We start from the raw sequence: 21,231 nt of genomic DNA, 5'->3' as shown, positions 1-21,231 counted from the left end.
CTCACCTCCACCTCCGCCACCGCCAGGGCCCATGCGCCGCCCCGCCCCGGTAGCCTCACCTGCGGCCGGGTCCCGGGGAAGCGGCGGAAACGCCGCCCGGGAGCGGCGGGAAAAAAACGAAGAGCCCCGGTACCGAGCTGGTCTTGTGCACCACCTAACAGCGGCACGAACTCCAAGCTTGTGCTCGATAAATATGTATTTTTATCTACTAAACTTTACACATTAACAGTACAGAAATGCAAACGTAAATCACATCCAAAATAAGCTTTTCCTTATTCGTACGTTACCGCTGACCTTGGTGACGCGTTGGATTGCTTTCAGTTGAGCAATCTCGGTTACAGTGAAACTCTAAAGTTTTAAACAGTCTGTTCAGACAAATACAAAACACTTTGTGTGTCATTTACCAGACACATGACTGCTCTTTCCTCCAGCACAACTGCAATTCAATTCAAGGAGAAAAGCCACCCACTACACCATTAACTTTCAAAAGCATACAAAGGACAAGAAGGACTCCTACTTGAATGTTATATTCCTTGATAAGTTTTGAAAATATTTTCCAAAAAGGAATCTGAACTAATCTATTGTACAACATATGCTTCAATTTGTAAACAGCTGTAAAAATATCTGTGACAGAGTACAAAACAGTAATGACTAATACATTAGGAGTTTTATTTACATCATCAATACTGGATATCAAACATTTTTATATATACACTTCAGTCTCTTCTTTCAAAAAGTTCAAACTTCCAAACAGCAATTTTTTGAAGGTATAAATTTTAATAAAACCTTCAAATGCTGACAACTTAACAAATGTGTTCTCAGGAAACATACTGTACATTACAAAAAATTAAAGTGTGTAAAAAATAACTTAAGTGTCCCACTGCTTATCTATAGTCTCTTTCAAACTATTTCAGTTTGTCATTTATTATTCTCTGTTTATCAAAATAGATTACTTTCATGGCTCAGGACAGGCAGAGAATAGTTTGTGATTAGTTACTATTCAGTCCAGGTCTGATCCTGCAAAGTTAAGGCAAAGCTGAGGAGACTTTTCTTGATGCTGACACTGCATGTTTAGACTTGGCCTTCTAGCCCATGTAAGTAGTTGGAGGAATACTCCTGTACAGACTATGCCCTCTTTAGCAAAGGCCTCTGTAGCATATTAATCTATTTGAGTAAGTCAGTGGCTGATATTTTGTTGTACTCAGTCAGTATCATATTCCTCTATTTTTAATTCATCGTCCTCCATGATTGCTTGAGCTGCAATAGGCTGAGGCTGACTGCAAGGTAGCTCACTTCCGCTGCACTGGCTAGAAGAAAGAGGAAATCCATCCGATTCATTCTCGTTTGGTTTGGTTTTCTCCATTTGTAGAGCGGTCTCCGCAGCATTCACATCTGCAAGGTCCCCCTCATAATTAACGAACAAGTCTGGTATTCCAGGATCTTTGTCAGTGAGTGTTTCAAGCTTTAACCTGCAAAATTATCATTGCAGCAGTAAGTTACCACAGAAAATGTTCCATGCTATCTCACACAGAAGCTGCAGTAAAGACTGCCCTTGTATCGTAAAAGTCTCTCCCCTTTGCTGCTTCTTAACAACTTCCAAATATTTTGACAGCAGTAACCTCCATTCATCAGTTAGTGATGTAAGAAAAGAATATGGACTACCTTTACTATTACAATTCACAGCTCTGCATATCTTCCAGTTACAGAGATTTGTGCCCAGAACTCAACGCTACGTAACTCGCATGAGAACGTACAAAACACCTGTTTCTCTCAGGGAAGAGGACTGCACTACGTAACCTCAAGACAGATTTTCGACAGCAAAGTATCGAATCATGTCTATGTTCTGTCGCCCCCCAGCATCTGTTGTTGAGCTTTCTTCCTTATGAGAGTGTTTTCACTTAGCTTTCCTCAAGGGCGTGAACACTTAAAAATTAACTTACTGACAACAGCATGTGGTGTATTAGACTTTTTCCAGACAAGAACTTAAGCCCTTTAAATTGAGACAGACAAACTAAGAGCATGCAAGGAGTGGACTCTTTTTTAAATTTTGTATTTATTTTCCTATTTGGACTCCTCAATCTTTCTAGCATCTCTATCAAGACGCTATGAATGTTCCATTACATTTTTTCCCACTTTACATGCTATTAACAAAAATTTCCAAAGTTATCAACAAAACTCATCCTGACACCAATTCCAGCTGATCAAATACCATACACTCTCCCTAATGAGTTTTCTTATTACAGCAGTATTCCTATCGCATTTATAACTAAAACTGAAAATAAATGAAGTATTATTTCCTTTGAAACAGTGGTACATCTGTGAAGCTATAGTTATTTTAAGGAGTGCTCAGTAAATAATAATAGAAAATAAATTATTTTTATTTAGGATTTCCTGAAGGAAGTAAATGCTTACTGAAATGCCTAAATTTCTCTATACTTCTTTTCCAAAATAGTGAACAAATGAAAAGGGATTACAGTCTTTTCAGAAGAAAGTTATCCAGCAGATAAAACTCTAAATGATACACCTCTGACATACTTATGCAGGTAGAAGAACTGTATCAATATTTAAAGGCATGCTGCAGACAAAAGTAATGGCATAAGGAAGTCGACAATTAATTTGTAGAATTACAAACATTTTGGCTTAGACTAGGGGGGTTGCAAAGAAATACACCAGTTTGGGGCACCTTCCTCTTTATCTGACTAGCAAGCAACATGGCTTTTAATATACCTGTTGGGGAATAGGATGGTTCTTGGTTAATACAGCCTTTATCTTACAGGTCAGTATTTAATAATTAAACTCAAATAGCAATAGTGCAGTGATAAATGAGAGATGTTTGTTCCCTGACAAACTCTTTCTTTCTGGTTAAGGAAAGGTTAGGCTCATTGCAATTATCACATTCCTTCATCACAAAAGACAATCACAGTTAAAATACTTTCTAATTTCAGAGATATCAAGGTTTTAGAAATATAACTGAGGCTCTAGAAATATAACTGAGGCTCTAGAAATAAGTAATCCCTAAGGTTCACAAGGCTCAACAAAATCATGGTCATAGCGTGTGAATGCCATGTCACCCCAAAAATGCTATACATTCTGTAAGTTGAGCAGTACAGTCCTGCAGTTGAAAAAGATTAACAATATTGTTTCAGCATTCCAGCCTTACATCTCAGACAAAGGAACTTGGGTAGCTCTGTAGGTCAGACACTACAAATCGTTTACAAAAACTGCACTCTATACTCCAAGTAGTCTGACAGGCAAAAATTCCACACACAAAAAAAAAAGATCAGTGCTGCTACCTAATTTCAGAATAACCATTCCTTAAAATATTTTTTTTGTTCCATTGATGTACAACTGCTTCAAAGGAAATAATTTCCCATTATGCCATTAATTTTACTCTTCTTATTTTACATCTAAGTATAGAATGTTCTATCAAAGTTTCAGATTAATGTTATATGTCATAATAAACAATGGGCAAAGCACACTACAATCTTTGTTTAAATTCACTTTAATTCTCACTTAAATCTTTTTGATTGTAAAAGCAAAGCTTTTATTCAGACTATGCACTGGACAATCATACATATGTTTAGGACAGAAAAGTAGTATTTGATACAAGGGAAGAAAAAGCTAAACAAGGGGTTAAAAGCAAGAGTATAGTTAAAATGTTCCTGTTAACACTGTCATTCTAAATAGATTTGAACTGGAAAAAGTTGCAACACCTGAAATATAAAATGATCAGGCTGCAAGTGAGGGAAAAATCTCACATCACAGACATACATTAAAGATGTTGCCGTATGAAAGCATTCTTTTTTTTCTCTTTTCAATATATTAGCAGAGAAAGTGTTTTTAAAGAAAGTAAAAAACAAGTTTACCTGCCAAAATGTCTCTTCAGCGGTAGCCTCCCAACATCCTGGATAAAAGCAATCTGAGCTGAGAACACAAAGAATCACCAGAATCATATAGGGTAGATCATAATGCACATAAAATTAAAGACACTGGAAAATAAATGATTCATAAGTTTAAGTGGTCCTGTGTATATCTGTATTATCTTGGATACCAAAACAGTTCATATATATTCAAAGTGTATTTATCACATTACCATAACATATTTATACATGCCTACACAGAACAAAAAATCCCTATCATTCATCAACTACATATATATGATGTGGAGTTGTTAGTTTACATGTCCTACAAAATGAATTCATCCTGATGTTGAGGTTGGAAGGGACCTTTAGAGATGACCTGGTCCAATCCCCCTACTCAAGCAGGGTCAGCTAGAGCAGGCTGCCCAGGACCCTGAACAGTTTATTCATATTTAATTTTTTCAGTTGCGTAAGTTTTAAAGATGTTCTTGAAGTTGTTTCAAACCTAACAGGACAGCTTGCATTTTAGCTGTGTTACTGAAAACATATTTAGATCCTGGCTATATGTGTGGCATATGTGTTTTTTCAGTGAGGCAAGAGAACAGAGAGTATTGACATTTTTGGTTATAAACATTTTTCACTATGCTTTAATGATAAGAAGAATCTAAGAGCAAGAGTTGCACTGGTATTACCTTGGTTTCTCATTGGATTTGTCAGCATAGCAAGATAAGGCAATAGCTCTGTTTGAAGACACTCTGGTGGTAAACAGAAGCTTGAAAAGAGAGATTTTGCCGCAAGGCAATTTTCTTGATACTGTTGGGGGGGGGGCGGGGAGAAAGAAGTAAAAGCATGATAAACTATAATTAATGTTAATATAAATATTCTGCACCATAAAAAGCACTGTTATGACCTTGGTTTCAACTGCTGGATTACTACACACAGGCTACTGAAGAATGAGTCCAGAAAAGAGATAAATACTTAGGGTTAACATATACAGATCATAAAAATGGTAATTTCTTTAATTTTTGTCTTTCATTGAACATTAAAGTTTCCTGAAAATTTTTATCATTTGCTTACAGAATTTCCTACCCATGCAGGCCAACATTTTGTTGCTGGACACACCAAGACAGATTAATTCAAATTTCAAAATTTTTTTGAAGTCTCACGAATGACCTATTTCTGATAAGCACAAAACAAGAGCAGTAATTTATTAACCTGACACAACAGTTTAAACCGTTTTAAGCTGTACAAACTTGAACTTATATTTAGGAACACTTTACAGTATTTCAACACCAATTGTCTCTCTATAAACTTGGACTTAGGACTCTTCCAGAAACAAGCTAACTAGAGCACAGGAAGATCTTTTTAAAGGCCCCTGATTTATTTTTCCTCTTAAAGCAGTTTTTTTTTCTTTTTTAGAAGTAGCTTATATTAACACAGGGTATCTAACAAGTTTAACACCACATGCAAATCTCACATGTGCTACTGAAGTCACTAAGAAATGTAAGTGTAATGTATAACACTTTCCTCAAAACATGAAGTATTTACCTTTTTATTGATAAAGAACCATTGGGGTTTGTGTAAAGGGCGGAACCCCATTCCTCCTTGACACTGGGCAAAGGCCCTGGTTGTATTTGAATGTATCACACCTCGGGTAGCCACAGATGCACTGTATTTTTCCATCACAAGTCGTGACTGAGAGAGAAATCAGGCGTTATATGAACGCATCACCTCCGTATTGTGTGCCTTATTTGAACAAAAACACTCAGTAATTGCAGTGACACAGACATGCTCAGAACAGACTTAAATTACTGTGAAACTTTCCCTCAGAGCAACTGAATGAAAAAGCTAGCTCAAGTACTTCAGGGAGAAGGCAAAGAGTTCTCAATATATTTTTTAGTATACATTTATTCTACTTAAAAATACTTTATAAAATATTTTATAAATGCTATGATCTAGTATAATAAAATGCTGATATACGTTAGACAAACTGTACACAAGTGGCTTGCATCACTCCTACATTTGATGTAGTTTAGTGTTCATTAACAATTCAGTCACGTATAGAATATTAGAAGTTTGAAGTCAAATAGCGTAATTCTTATTATTTTATTAAAAAAATTGACTTCAACTATTCATAAAAACTTACAGAAAAATCTAGAAGTTCAATTTCAGAGTATGAAAAAATGTATATATGTATAAAAAAAGGACACTTACATTCCAATTACTACAAAGGACATCAGCAGTGCTCAGATACTCACTGGCTCTCACAACATCATCTATATTAGCAAAAAATTCTACATAGTTCTGGTGAAGGTATAAATTAAACATGCTTCCAGACATATGTGATTTTTCTACGATCTCCTATTTAATAATAATAAAAAAAAAGTATCAGCTCAGGTTTTAAACACTGTGAAAGGAAAAATATCCAATAGAAGTTATGATACATTTAGATAGCTAGGGAGCTGGTGCCCCTGATGCACAAGGAGATGCTCATATACAGAAGGGAGGCTGGTTTGTTTCCAGAGCAGAACAGGTGAAGGGGGGCAGAATCCATTGCCATCTTCCACTCTCCAACAGACGGTTACAGAAGGGTCAATTTAGACACCTCTCAGCAGCGGAGAGCTAAAGGATGAGGGGCAGCCGTCACAGGTGGCAGCAAGGGAAAGTCCACCTCTAACCACAAGTTGTCCAGACAGGTGGGGGAAATCTCTGTTCTCGGGGCTAATCAAAACCTGACTGATCAAGGGCTTGGACACTTGATCTAGCTTTTAATATAGCCTGCTGGGGCCACATCCAGCTTAACTACTCTATAATTTAGACAGATTTAATATACACATATTAGGACTAATGACAAAACTACTATGCTTAAGAATTTGTATTAATCACTTCTTTTTTTTTTAATTAAACTGGAATCAAGCGATTATTGAAGATGTACCTCAGGCTGAATAAGCAAGGTGTCTCGATGATATTCTGATAAGTGAGAAGGCAGCTGAGGAAATTCTGATTCTGACAGTGGTTCTCCTACAAGCAATTTTATAATCTTTTAACCTTAGAAATAATATGATGTACATTACTGCACACTATCAAAAAGCCAGAAGAAAGTGACACAAATTTCAGATTTATATTCAGACTTGGAGTGTAGATGAGATGGGCGCAGGAGCAAAGGTGTAGAACTGCCTGAACAGCAATTTTCACATATATTGAAAACAACTGTTAGCTACTGCTGAATCTATTAACAACTAGGTTATGTTGTTTTCGGTTCTCAGAAAATTCTTGATGCAGGTGTAAGTATGTAATTATATAGTCAACATTACATAGTTAAGAATAAAATATAACTATTTATGTGCTTGCAAAACTGTTTCAACTATTTTATAGTTTAAATATTTAATACAAATCTCTAAATATATTAAAATATATATTATTTACAATATACATGTTTAAATATATATTTAAATTCTCTTTTAACTCATAAAACTCATTATGATGCAAAACTCACCTCATTATTTTCATATTCTCTCATCTCACTATTTCTCAACTGATTTTGGAACTGACACTATGAATTATTACTTAAATGTGGACAGCCAATGGCATAACATATCCTGCCCTAGCAGAGTGTAGATGGTACTACAGTATAATATAATAACCATTAATTCTTATGAAATATAGTTGGTTTTTTAAATGATAAAAAGCAGTACTGTGACCAAGCACAGGAGGCAGATAGGAAGTAAATTTACAGAACCTTCATGTATGGAAAGTACAATTTTCCACAGTAGTAAGGTAGAAAGTATTTTGGAGAAGTGGAAAGGGAGACAGGGTAGTAAAGAAAAGTGGAGGACCCTTTCAGCTCAGAAAGGAGACAGCAAGTACATCCCGTAAAAAGAAACAGCTAGTGGAGAAAAAAGACAGGGAGGAAGAGACAGCAGAAGGAACCAAACATACACACACATAAAGGAAGCAGTAGCTGCAGCTTGGAAGCTGAAGGGCTGTTCTGCAACCTTTAAGACAAGCAAGGCACATTACTGCAGAACTGTGTTCTGTGTATGATTCTGCATGAAAAGCAAATTTTGCTTTTGTACAAAGCAACGATGTCATCTCAGATTCTGGTGCCTACATATGTAGGTTAGTGTACACGACAGCATGTGAACCTAATGCAGCTAGAACAATGTCATTTTACTACACACATATAGATCTTGAAAGTGCATTATTTACCTAATGGATACAGATAGCTGCAGTCTCAGTTACCACAGGCATTTATTACTGTTTTCATACTGTCATTAAATGACCAAACATTTAATTAGAGGTCACTCTAAGCAAATCTTTAGCAAATTTGGCTACCAGCAGTAGGCATTCTTTTCACATTGAGAAAGAAGAATAAATCAAGATTTTCTTACTTTTGCAGTAAATTATTTTCCCCAGAGCATGGAAGAGAAAGATGGAGGCATCTTTGCCACCAATTGCTTGCATCTCCTGGTTTTCTAAAGTATCTGATTTATTTTTCTTTCTTGCTTTAGATACTACTGCTTCACATTTCAGTGTGGAGCTCCCTTTTTTCTTTGACCGAAAGTTGTCCTCCAATGAGCAGTCTACCAATAAAAGCAACAATATAATCAAAATAAAGCACATGAATTTCTTAAAAAAAAAAAAAAAAAAAAAAAGTTCTCTATTATTTTGTTACTGTTCATGTTCTAAACAGCCAAAACAATAAACAGAAAAGGTCTTATAAACAGGGGATGCTAAGAGAAAACTCATTTATTAGGAGGGCAATCCAGTCACCTAAATTAGCATGCTTCATTACACTTTTACCACCTAAGCAAAAACTAAGGTGCCAAGTACTTCATTGAAAAATAAGCATCTGCTCTAAAAGAGAAGTTGCCATTCTTGCTTACTCTTTCTAGCTCTGATGCACCCAACTGCCTTTCTTTTAAATTTCTTCCTTCATAAATAGCAAAGTACAAGTGCAAATGTGTCATCATATTTCAGTTACATTTTCTTCAATTATCAAACTCCTGTATTTGCACAATCTGCGTAATGTCCTCACTGAAATATAAGAGGAGGAAGAAAAGCTTTCCTTAGGTGACTTCCAACAGCCTATTATTTTCACAATGATGTAGAACTCCAAGGAATAAAACCCTTATTTTTTCTCTGATTTAATACTTGAAAAGTTAAACCCAGAATTCAATTTAGTGGCACGTGAATGTTCTTTATCCAACTAAGAGAAGTTATCCTTTAAGTATCTGTCAGTCTCTTTTCCCATGTTTACCACATGGATCCATTTTTCCCATTACTAGTAGTAAAATGAATATATCAGTTGTGCTTACATACACACACACATATGTGAAGAGGAAAAATAATATATATATATGTAAAAACTAATTGCATTCTGACTGCACTCAGGAAAAATTAATAATGCATTCTGACTGCACTCAGGAAATCAGCATGCAGGTGAGGTGTCTCCAAAATTTACAAAAATATCACTGGATACCAATCTATTGTCTAACTGAAACACCTGTACTAAACAATTTCTATTTGATATGAAGACAGCCCTTCACTTTTTCGAGATTAATGAGAAAAGTGATAAAAATGAGAGGAGAATGAGTACACGATTCTGAGATGTCGTGTACAAATGTCATACCTTGTACCTTTGTTTTCTCTCAAGTTTTCTTCGCAACTCTCATGTTCTCATATTACAAGGTAATTTATTTAAAATTATACACACTGATAATTTTAAGACTATTTGTTTTCTACAGTACACAAACTTTTTACCATCTACTAGTGAGCTATGGCAAACTTCTCAGATATTCCCAACCTACTGTTTATCCACTTGACGGCACTAACATCAAAACAGTTTCATTGAGAACAATTTTATATTTTTTGATACACACAAAACAATGCAAACTAAGTACGCTGCAAGACAAAACCAGAAGAATTTAATTTCCACGTTTACAAGTTAAAACTGGAAACATGACTCTCTCTCACCCATGAAATATAACAAACACAACTAAGTTCACTCCATGAAATATAACAAACACAACTAAGTTCACTCCAGTATATTCTAAAACCTAAAATACAACACTCCCTCTTACAACAAGGAGTTGAAACAACATTTAATCCTGGATTCCATGAGCTGTATGGCACACAGTCTGTTTGCAGGGTAGACGGGAGCGTAAGTGAATAGAAGCGATTACCAGTCTTCTGACATACCACAGAAGTCAACTAAATTTACTTGAATTTCTAGGTTGGATGTTATCCTGACACCATCTAAAGGTTCTCAGAATCGGCTACATGTCAGAGTTTTGCTTTTACAATGAATAGGTTGTGTGACTTGCATACATTAGTTTCCCAAGAAGTTTTGACTTCCAATGTTTATAGAAAACATGATAATAAGTCTCCTGTTTTCTTTCTGTGTTGGAACATTTAAAATAATAATCCCAAACTAAGTGCCATTTGAGCCATTTATATACTTCCAAGGCTACTAAAAGACCAGACTTCACAAAGTTATTCTATAATCCCCTCAATAACTTCATAGTAGATCATGTCACCTCCCAGCATTTCAATTTACTTGCTCCTTACAGCTGTAGGCACTGCAGACCAAAATGAATCATTTCAGCAATGCCATACACAAAGTCAACGTGCCATTTCAGAAATACTATGAGTGTAGAGATTAGGACACAGAGAAATACTGAAGAACAGGACAATAAAAACATCCCTTTCAAATTAAGGTCACATCATAAAAGCTTTGATCAGTAAAGACACTGATAACTAAGCTATCAAGAAGAAAAAAGGGCATTGTATTAAGTTATATCAGTACACACACAGCAAAAATATAATATTGGTATTAGCCAGTTTTGAGATTATACATGAACAGGAGTAAAATCTTACATATTCAGCTTCAAACCACCCCCTCCTTCCCCCCTTTGTCCCTTTTATTCCTGCTCCAAAGTAGTATGTCAGAAATGTTTTTGCACAGCTCACTTAACTGGGCTTCAACAGTGAACAGAGTACCTTTGCAGCAGAAGCTGTCAAAATGTCATTTACTTTCACTGAAAACATAGGTATTTACCTTTCATAGAAGAAAACTGAAGACTGTTTATTGCACTTCTTATATCACCTGAACAACCTCTGCAAATTGACTCCAGAGAGGTTCTATCAGGAACATAATTCTTTTCTCTATTCTACAAGGAAAAGTAATAGTTTACAACACCCCAAGTAATAAGAAAATGTATCTGAGTATTTGAAAATCATTCTGCACCTTAGTGCACTTAGCTAATGATGCTAGCATGAAGTTAACACACAACACACTGTCAAACCTGCTGAAGCTCATCTAAAACTGAACTACTCTCCCTACTGCTGTCCTGCAGGACAATGATACTCTAGCACTTGTCCCAGGGAAATCTCTTTCAAGTTGATACCACCCACTGCCAGCTTTCAAACTAGTCTGTGAAGTTTAAGGGGCAAGCATCTGTGACCTCCTGAAGGGTATCCTGGAGTTTGGGCTTCTGGGCTCTAGGAGATTGGTCTGATACCTCCGTAGCAAGGATCAGATGCCATAGGAATAGGAAGTTTTGCAGTTTGTCAATCATCCTAAAATCTTTTACACCTGAGAATTTTGAAGTTAAAAACAAAAAAAAAAAAGGAAAGAAAAAAGACAAACAGTTGCAATCCAAATACTAATGAAACTACTGCTATCTTTAGATGCAATTATGCAGAAATAAAAGAAAACCAGGCTTAATGCCACTTTTTCTTTAAGGCAATTTAGAGGATTCCGCTCCCCCACATCAAGCTAGATACTAGAACCGCATGGTTGGAACCAATCCTTCAGTGATACCCACATCTTCAGTACTACTGTCACTAAAGCGACACATGTATCTTCATTCTTGTGATGTTAGTCAAACTGCAGCTTCCAACCCAGATGTTTCTTGCAGTTCATAATCATTAGGGTATCAGTTCATAATCAGTAATCTTTTAAGAGTGCTGTTACGTGACAAGCTTTAGAAATACCCATGTCATTTTTGCGTTGTCTGTGGGGACCCACTTCTGATGTACACGATGAACAGGCTACCTTAGCACCAGCTATGTACTCAAACCACTTAATATTGCTAGCTTTAAAACATTTAATCCATTTAAGCATATGACTGTATTTTATACAGCAATATTACAGAAAATACTACACGGAATTCATTGCAAGCTCTCAACATTACATTTGGTGCTAATCAAACAATTTTGGAATAGTATAAGGTTTAGGTTAACGACCTCTTCTGGCTTTGATGGATACCTTTAAAATGACTTTTATTCCTATTACTTGTTTCATATATATGGTTTCTGCAACACGCAGAAGAATTTCCAGAAGTAACCTCAAGACTTGGACCAAGTCCTTACTTGCGCATCATGTAGAACTAATCTTGAAAATCAGCCTTCTTTCCAATTTTTCCCTTGTTTTCTTTTTTTGGGGGGTTGGGCTTTGTTTTGTTATCAAGGATCCAAAACATGCTATCAATAAATATTTTAGATATAAAAGCCTGAAGTCTCTTGATCCTAGCATCACACAGAAGTTACTGGTTTTGACAGCTTACCATAGTAGCTTCTATTGTAGCTATTCGATTAAGAACTCTCATCATATTTGTTGGTGCAACAGGCTTGAAACTGTTGAAATTCAAAAGAAAGAAGTTTTAGTTTGATTTCTCATTTATTCCAATCATGTTTTAATGAGATAAAAGATCTTACCTAATACTAGATATACATAACTCTTCTAGAATTTCCTTTGGGAATAGCAACCTCTGGTTGCTGTCTCCACTGAAGTTATCTGAGATTATAAATATAAGGGGACATCTACTTGTACGTACAAATCTCCTAAATTGAAAAATAACCAAGTATAACAAGAATCAAACTCCAGTTTACTGACAGTGGCTAAGGATAATCTTTAAAAACTTATTTAGAACTCACCTGAGAATTTCATGTAGACTGCTAGGGTCTCGATAGAATTGGTTAGGTATGTCCTATTCAAAATAAATGAACTGCTGTCATTCAAATGTATTCTCTCCAACAGATTGATTGTTATGACACACTATGTTGCTACACATTTTTTCTTCCTAGGTACCTTGCTCTCAACCAGATTTGAGTGGGACTAACACTGAAGATAACCAGAAAAATAAAAAGAAAATTGTGGCATTTCTTTATTATGGGAAAAAAATACCTAAGAGACGATTTTTCTGTCTATCCTCATTTCCTAAGGAACCAGCTTGTGTGATTACATTTCCTGTTAGCCAGAGTTTTATTCATATAGGGAGAAGAATAGAGGAGAAACACTCAAGGTAGCATCCTCATCAAGGAAGAGTTTAGGATACACTACTTGAGATATGAGAGTATCTATACATGAACGTGACTTTATGAACAGAAACAGGAAACTATGGTTCTTAAGTTTTACAGTTTACAGCATTACTTAACTAGAATTTCTATCTCATCTATTCTGTTTATTGAAAGTTTACAGACAACTTGATTATCTTAATTTATAAAATTAAGATGACAAAAAAATGAAAGAACAGACAGGAAAAGCTGGTCAAACAAATTCCTGAATAAGTGAAAATAAAGTCTTCTCTTGGATCTCCTGTTATGGATTAAGTAGCCTCAGAGTTCACATCTGTGCTCTCAAAACAAAAAACACCCAACACCACACACTGAACATCCTAAAAAGAAATCAGAGAATACTGAATTTCAAATGCTTTGATTATGACTGTATTCATTCTCAGGTATCTTCTATAACTTCTTGCATCCTCAAATAACAAGAACAGGATAATTTTTCATTTTCCTGTCTGCTCGAAACATATATATATAGTTTCTGTATAACTAGCTTTCTAGAACATGAGTATGATTTTTCAGTATTGCTTTGATCTACTTTTTGATACTCTTACTTATTTCTATACACGAACCAGTGTCCAATTTCTGCCTGACAATTAGCTTATATTGTTTAACTATGCACAGAGTGTGGTTTTAGCCAGCTGTGTGGACTCAGAACTACAGAATTCATCTGCAGTTTACAAGCTTTTAGCAACTGCAATCCACTAGATGGAGCTAGTTAGCCTGTCAATATTAAAATAAAATTTACTGTTTTCAAAACAAGATTTCAGAAGTTTTTACTTACTTCGATAAGAATAAGCTTTTTATCATTTTCTGAGGACTCCCCAAGCATCTGAAGTTTGTTATACTTATTTGCTCTTAAAAGAAAATCTTGAAAGAGAGCTGCTTGGGCCTGACTTGGAAATGTATGAAAATTTGAGTCTGAAAGAGAAAGCTAATTAAAAATATGTATCCAATATTATGTCAAGTAGTATACAAATACCCACAAGAACTAATATCCACCCTTGCAATTTTTTTAACAATAGCCATTAAACACCAGCAGCCAAGCTCTTCGGCAAATAACGTTACGAATACAACAAAATTTTTAAGAAGTAGAATACAACTGAGGACCAAATCAGAGAGACACTGATCTACTTATTTTTATTTAACAAAATCAAATGATTCCCAGGTTATTACACAAGTTCTCCAGCCTTTCATGAACTGCATATTGTTTTTTAACCACTTTTTAAAAAAACTAAATCTCTTTTCGGACAAAAGCAAAAATAAGAGATCCTTATGTGGTTCTGACTTCATATATAACAGAGACACAAAATAATACCAAATACAGAATACAAAATCCACAAAAGTAGCTAAAAAAAAAAACCCAAACCAAAATACTTACCATGGCCAAATATACTTTTTAAGTCTTCTTTTGTAAAGTCTAAAGATATTGGATTGGTCCATTCTTGCACCTGAATGCCAAGATCTTTCACTAACATCTGTATAGTTGCAGTCTTTCCACAACCAGGTGGACCAGTTAACAGCAAAACAAAGCCACCCTATGACAGACAAAAAAAAAATCCCAAGCATGATAATAAAGACAAAGTTGAATGAAGAGAAATATTTAATTTCCTCGCTACTTTCTGCAATAGTGATTTTCTTTCCCAATAAAAAAATGACTTAAATAATTTGCTTTAGTAATTCACCTGTTGAGTACTCCAAAAGAAAGAGCTAGATCAGAATGCGTGTGTTTAGTTAACTGCCCACTATTCAGACTACCCATATAGTATCTACTGAACTCAAGAATCAGGAATAAAAAACACAGGTCAAGACTGTTAATTGATGCTTTTGTAGAATAGCTCTTATCATTCAAGAAGTTAAAAACATCCTATTACATTGAGTTAGTGTAACTGGAAATTTGCCAAGCTACTTAATCTGTGGGAGGTAAAATTCAGTTATTATAAGCACATACTGAACAGGTATGAATTGACTGGATGCCAGACAGTCAATTCATACAATATTGCTGAGCAAAAAAACAGAATCCAGCTCTGCTTCTCTTAGTAGTATAAGCTCTAAAGAAATATAAAAGCTCTAATCTATGTTCTTAAGAGATTTCTTATGCTGCAATACATATAATCACTACCTACAAGTTGAGGTTTTTCTGAAATTAAAATAATATTCAATCCAGCTTGTTATATATTGTTTTATACCTCTATCTGCTAATTTTAGCAAGATTACCTGCTTTGGTTGCCTCTGAAATATGTGCATTTTTAGCCAGGCTTCAACTTCTTCAATTTTCTTCTTATGCACAGCAAGGTCATTCTAAAACCAGATGAATATACATGAAATGCATATGCACATATACACACTTCTTAGTTTCTAAGACTGCAATGTTAAGATTCAAGAACAGAACATACACCGACTAAAACATTAACAGACATACATTTATGCTATTTCAGGAGTAAGTGCAACAATTAAGCATAGCCATTACTGCCTATTTTCTCAAACAACTAATTTTCCACAGCCTGCAGGAGGGAAACAACGAGCAATTTATCATTCCTAAAGTAGCAACAACACAATCCTGTTTGATTTTATATGTATGCTCTATAGCTATTGCTGGAGCTTGTACTTTTTAGGCCATACCTACTTTAATACTACATAGATTTTTGGAGCTTCTGTAAATTTTATGCAGCTTACTTGCATTCTAGCCTTGTAACTCAGTTCCTCTCCAGAGAAGAACTATTAAAAAACTAAATATAAAATACAAGTTACTACTTGTACTAACTTACTCAAATCACTAAGCACGTGTTGATATGTTTGAAACACAAGGTGCAAAAGCCGCTCCACAAGTGGAAACAATGAAACCGACTTTACTATAGATTTGAGATCTTTCTTCTTTAAGCTCTAAGGTACCACAGTAACCTCAACCCGTATTGTGGTGCCTAAGATGGCACCTAAGCAAGGAAGAGACAGCACACATTGCAATTAGTCCAGTATCCTGTGTGTGCTGAGTCCAGTTAACTGCTGTCAAATAACATGCAAGACAGTTTCCATCACCTTTCCCTTAATGAGTGCACTAACTTGAAGCTCTCTCCTTTATTTAGCTGTTGATTTTCATGTACTTGCAGCTGTCAGATTTGGCTGAAATTTGACAATGGGTTCAAAAGTTTAGGAGTGGATGGACAGGAAGCAAGATCTCAGTAGCTTTATTTCCTTGGGAAGACGGGTAAAAGTGCATCTCCTATAAATAGCTAGCTCATTAAAATCTTCACTACAGACAGCAGATAAATCAAACTAATACTTCACTGGCCCAATAAAATAGAATATATTTAGAAACAGAGTAAGACAGACTATGAAGGGAAGAACAACATGCTTATGTTACACTGGAATGTTACTGTTACATTAACACTCAGAATAGTTCTCACACCTGAGTTGCAGGTTTGTATTTATCTACCCATGGCTCATCTTGAGATTGGCTTTGATTTTGTCTGGATCGGCTACAAGACAAATCTACTGAAGATGACTTTGCCCTTTTTCTGGGAAGAACCTTGTTCTTGCTACTTGCTGGCAAAGAAGATAGGTCTTTCTTCTTCTGGTGCTGGTTTCTTCCAGTGCTGCCTTCTAGTGCATTCACAGGAACTGTGCTAGAAGAAGTATTTGTGTTTCCAAAGAAGTCATCAAATGAATGCGCCAACCAACCCGTTACCTGGCAAAAAAACCCAAACATCTTGCTGTTAATGTAGCACTCTCGTCTCCTTTTTAATTGGGTACAATTGTTTCTGGACAATTTGAGAATCTATCAAGAATACCTTGCAGATAAGTTTCATTAACAGTAGTCATTACCATTACGACAGACAGAATGTACAGCAATAACCGAATGTCATTAACATTAAAAGGCTGTTTAAATTGCCACATTCATAGTTAGCAACAAATGCTGGCACTTATTACTCTTTTTGAACCTACGAATTACAAGCTTCGTAAGTATTAAAAAAAGTTAGATCTCCAGTCTTGTGACTGGATATGTTGCAGCAAATTTTGCAAACCAGAATATATTGAAAACTCTACCAAAACATATTCAAACTAAAGTAGTAAAATTAGAACTAAGAATGAAAAAATAGCATGAGCTCATTTATATTGTTTTTATATTATGGTCAAGTTTATGTTGTCTCTGTGTTGTTTTTCACTTTTTTTTTTTTTTTGCATTTTACACCTTTTTTGCATTTAAAATGCAGACTTTGTATTTGAAAAGTTAGAAATAGGCGACAGGGAAAAGATGTTTTAGGCAACACAGTAAAAATCAAACATTAGTATTTACTTGTTACACAAGGAATCATGGACTAACCTAGAATCGGAAACTGTAACAGGTAGAAGAAGTCTACCTGACAGCAAAGAGCAACAAAACTGCTAGTAGGGTCAATATTTACTTTTGGATTTGAGAAATAGTCTGCTAACACCCAGAGCCACTTTTCAGGCTACCTACGGTTGGTGCAGTAGTCCACACACCGTTTGCCTGTAACAAATGCACAAGCAGCTTTTTGAGTAGGGACTATAAGGGGTTACATTTGGAAACGGCCTTCATGAAAATGGGAGAAACTGTGCAGCTACAGAATACGCATCTGTGTCATCTCTGAAAAGGTCTACAGCTATACTATGGTTTACATATCTCATAAGTTAATACAAAAATATCATTAGCAGATATAACCCGACAGTGGCAAGCATCAGCAACTTGAAAAGATTTGCACTTCCAGTTAGCTGTTAGGGTTATTCAGACACCAACTATTTTTAGTTTAATTTGCATATTTAGCAGCAAGTCTGGTACCACTACGCGAGTTCTTTTTTTCTTTTGCACATACCGCATCAGTAAGTAAAAATAAAATAACCATCCTGCACGCGGAAAAAGAGGCCTGGGGAGCCCCCTTCCCGCCCCCCCCCCCCCCCGGGGTTCGCGGCCTCTCCGGCCGCAGGTGACCGAAGAGCCCCAGCTCCCGCCGCGCCGCGCCGCGCCGCCCACCTCCGCCAGCGCCGCCTGCCTTCCCGCGGAGCGCCCTGACATCCTCCGCCCTAGGGGGGCCCATCCGCCGCTCGGCCCCGCGCCGCCGGCCCGCGACCCGCAGCCGGGGGCGGCGGGTGGCGCCGGGGCCGCGAGCCCAGCCCCGTTCCCGGGGGGGCGGCGCGCGGCGCCCCGGCCTGGCCCACCCGGCGCTGCCGCAGCCTCGCCCAGCCTGAGGCAGCCGCTCCCCTCCGCTCCCCGCGAGGGCCTGGGCGGGCCGAGGCGGCAGCAGCGGCAACCGGTCACCGACACGCGAGAGGCACCGCCAGGCCAAGCCGAGCAGGATCAGGCCGCACCGCCAAGCTCCCTCCCGGGAGTCCTTCCCCGCCCGCGGCTCTTAGGCGTCCGGGGCGCGCCTGCGCGCCTCCTCGGCCAGCGAGCAGCCGCGGACGGGGCGGATGACGCCATCGGCGCGCGGCGGCGCCCGCGGAGGCCCCCGCGCACGTGTCTCCTAGGTGACAAGCGCCGGCCCCGCCGCCGGCAGCATGAGGCGGCCCAACATCCTCCTCACCGGTGCGGCGCGGCCCGGGCGGGGGCCTGGCCTGGCCGGGGCGGGGCGAGCCGCCGATAACGGCGGGCCGGGCCCAGAGGGGCTCGGCGGGAGGGGCCAGCGCTTTTGGCCCCTTCCAGGCTGCAAGGGCCGGCGCGGCTGGGAAGGAGCGGGGCTGCCGGTGCCGGCTGGGGGCAGCGGAAGCCCCCGGCGGGAGATCGGGGCGGGGGGGGGGGGGGGTCGGGAGATCACGCTGCGCCGCCCGCCGCCGCCAGCCCGCCGCGGCCGGGCCCGGGCTCTTGCCCCAGGCGGGCGCGGCGTCGGGCTGCTGGGCGTGAACATATGGTGGGGGGGCGCTTCTCCTTCTCTGGAGAGAAGTTAGGGGGTTTTAATTTTTGCTTTCTACTGCCCTGATTAGAATAGCGCTGCTGCATAAAATAGGTGCTTTCTTCGTCTTTTTTATCTGTAGACATTGTTCATATTTGCTTTTCCTTGTTATGCTGCTTTTTACCCCCTTTTTATGTAAACTTGCTAATGCTGACTAAAAAAAGCTTCCTTTTTGACTGCTTTTTGCTAGAAAGTTATTTGAAGGAAACATCAATGCTGTTCTTTTACTGTTTTATCTGCATTTTTGTTTTTAGGTACTCCGGGAGTTGGGAAAACCACACTAGGCAAAGAACTTGCATCAAGAGCAGGGCTGATCTATGTTAATGTGGGTGATCTGGCAAAAGAAGGTAGGCCATACTAACCAAAAAACCAGTCCATCAAAGTGCTTAAAATATGTTTGCTTTATGTAATTGTTCTTGCAGTGTGTGTGTTATATAGTAAATTAAAATGCAGGGAATCTATTAATAGAAATCTTTTTCATGGGATGGGTTAAAGAAGCTTTTATGAACCAGTAGCTTATTTTGCATTAAATAATAAATAACAGACTTATTTTTATATGAATACTTAAACAAAGAGTTCTTTCCTCTGTGCAGTATCTTCTGTCTACATTCTCTCAAAATAGACATAACAATTTAAATACTTTCATATTGCTTGCTGTTATTTCACAAACTTGTGCAAATTCATTTTGCTGCAGGAGAACTGTATGAAGGTTTTGATGAGGAATATGAATGTCCCATTTTGGATGAAGACAGAGTAAGTCCAACTTCAGAATCTAGCATTTTTATATTTGACTTTCTGTAATTACAACTAAATTTGCCTGTTGTTTTTTTTCTGTAGGTCATTGATGAACTAGAAGAAAAGATGAGTGAAGGTGGAGTTATCATCGATTATCATGGCTGTGATTTTTTCCCAGAAAGGTGGTTTCATATAGTATTTGTACTTCGTACAGAAAATTCAGTTTTGTATGACAGACTTGAAAGCAGGTATGTCAGTAGAGTAAATAAGGAGTAAAGTACTATTACATAACTTTGTTAGAGATATTTCTGGGGTGTAAATTATTGATTCTATATACAATATTTTTTGGTTCTCTGTATATACAAGGTAATGGCTGGCTTTCCACATTGTTCTTGTTTTGTAGGGGCTACAAAGGGAAAAAGCTGCAGGACAACATTCAGTGTGAAATTTTTCAGACTCTTTATGAGGAAGCCATGTCATCTTACAGAGAGGAAATTGTACACCAGTTACCCAGCAACACTCCAGAAGACCTAGAGCGAAATTTGGATCAGATTATGCAATGGATTGAGCAATGGATGAAAGACAACAATTGACATCTGGTGGAAAAGTAACTCTGTTGGATCTCTTCCTGGAGGGGCTTAATAAGTGACATTCATAATTCTTTTATGGTAAATTAAAATAAATTTCATTGTAGTTTATTTTGGCTGGGGACTAGAACAAGTTTTGTAATAGCCAAAGCTCTAAGGCTTTGGAACAGCCTCTGAAACAGTGCGGGTAGGCACACAGGAGAACTGACTCAAGAATGGAAATTAAGCAGTGACTGAAAGGATGAGATGACATGGTTGCCTTTAGTAGCAGGAACTGAGCTCAGTAATTGCTGGTTCTTTGGAGCATATGGTTGAAATTTAACCTTTTTATTTCCCTACTAAGAAAACTGTAAAATCGTAATGACTCATGACAATGGAGGAGCCTTTGATTGCTAAAGGTTAGATTAGTTTACTGAAAAGGGGATGGTTTGCTTCTGAATCATTAGACTACAAATTACTATATTCCACTATATTCTTAGACATGTGGAAGCTAATGTAGAGTGAGGAGTTTATTACATAGTTTAAGGATGGTACTTTATTTTCAAGGTAAGAGATTTGACCTAGTGAGAAAGCTCTTTGAATGTTTCATCATAGAGCATAAGGAATTATTCATGGTGTAAGGAAACATCAGGTATATCTGTGCTGATGTAGAAGAGTAAGTAAGAAGTTTTCTTTCTCTTTTTTCTCCTCTGTGTTCTCTAACACCCATCTCAATCGTGGAAAGTATTTATCAATGTAAGTTTCTTAAGGAAGCAGTAGTACATAGTTTTGTCTAGTAACAATCCTCCAGTG

At 37.6% G+C, this 21,231-nt stretch overlaps 2 protein-coding genes across 4 annotated transcripts; one reads left to right on the top strand and one right to left on the bottom strand.

Moving 5' to 3' along the window:
- Positions 1 to 648: 648 nt before the first annotated feature.
- On the bottom strand, positions 649 to 18,396 carry LOC112988734 (cell cycle checkpoint protein RAD17). Of its 3 annotated transcripts, XM_064500094.1 has the most exons (16): positions 18,202 to 18,394; positions 16,618 to 16,896; positions 15,429 to 15,512; positions 14,593 to 14,749; positions 13,996 to 14,132; positions 12,801 to 12,853; positions 12,582 to 12,707; positions 12,431 to 12,500; positions 10,921 to 11,032; positions 8,252 to 8,443; positions 6,796 to 6,881; positions 6,075 to 6,221; positions 5,409 to 5,555; positions 4,553 to 4,673; positions 3,867 to 3,924; positions 649 to 1,469 (listed from the first exon to the last, which is right to left on the bottom strand). In XM_064500094.1, the coding sequence occupies exons 1-16, from the start codon at positions 18,241 to 18,243 to the stop codon at positions 1,202 to 1,204; spliced, it is 2,079 nt and encodes a 692-aa protein (XP_064356164.1). In that variant the 5' UTR covers positions 18,244 to 18,394; the 3' UTR covers positions 649 to 1,201. The 3 variants fall into 3 exon arrangements, with proteins under 3 accessions (XP_064356164.1, XP_064356166.1, XP_064356165.1); XM_064500096.1 differs by lacking the exon at positions 6,075 to 6,221 and having other exon boundaries at positions 18,202 to 18,396; XM_064500095.1 differs by lacking the exon at positions 12,582 to 12,707 and having other exon boundaries at positions 18,202 to 18,395.
- Positions 18,397 to 18,602: 206 nt separating this feature from the next.
- Positions 18,603 to 20,550, top strand: LOC112988723 (adenylate kinase isoenzyme 6). Its single transcript, XM_064500105.1, has 5 exons — positions 18,603 to 18,753; positions 19,372 to 19,464; positions 19,812 to 19,870; positions 19,955 to 20,100; positions 20,256 to 20,550. Exons 1-5 carry the CDS (start codon positions 18,726 to 18,728, stop codon positions 20,443 to 20,445), a joined length of 516 nt encoding a protein of 171 aa, XP_064356175.1. The 5' UTR covers positions 18,603 to 18,725; the 3' UTR covers positions 20,446 to 20,550.
- Positions 20,551 to 21,231: the final 681 nt, after the last annotated feature.

The sequence above is a fragment of the Dromaius novaehollandiae genome, chromosome W (genome assembly GCF_036370855.1).
Source record: "Dromaius novaehollandiae isolate bDroNov1 chromosome W, bDroNov1.hap1, whole genome shotgun sequence".
Taxonomy (NCBI): Eukaryota; Metazoa; Chordata; class Aves; order Casuariiformes; family Dromaiidae; genus Dromaius; species Dromaius novaehollandiae.
This window is presented reverse-complemented; position numbering and strand designations above follow the sequence as displayed.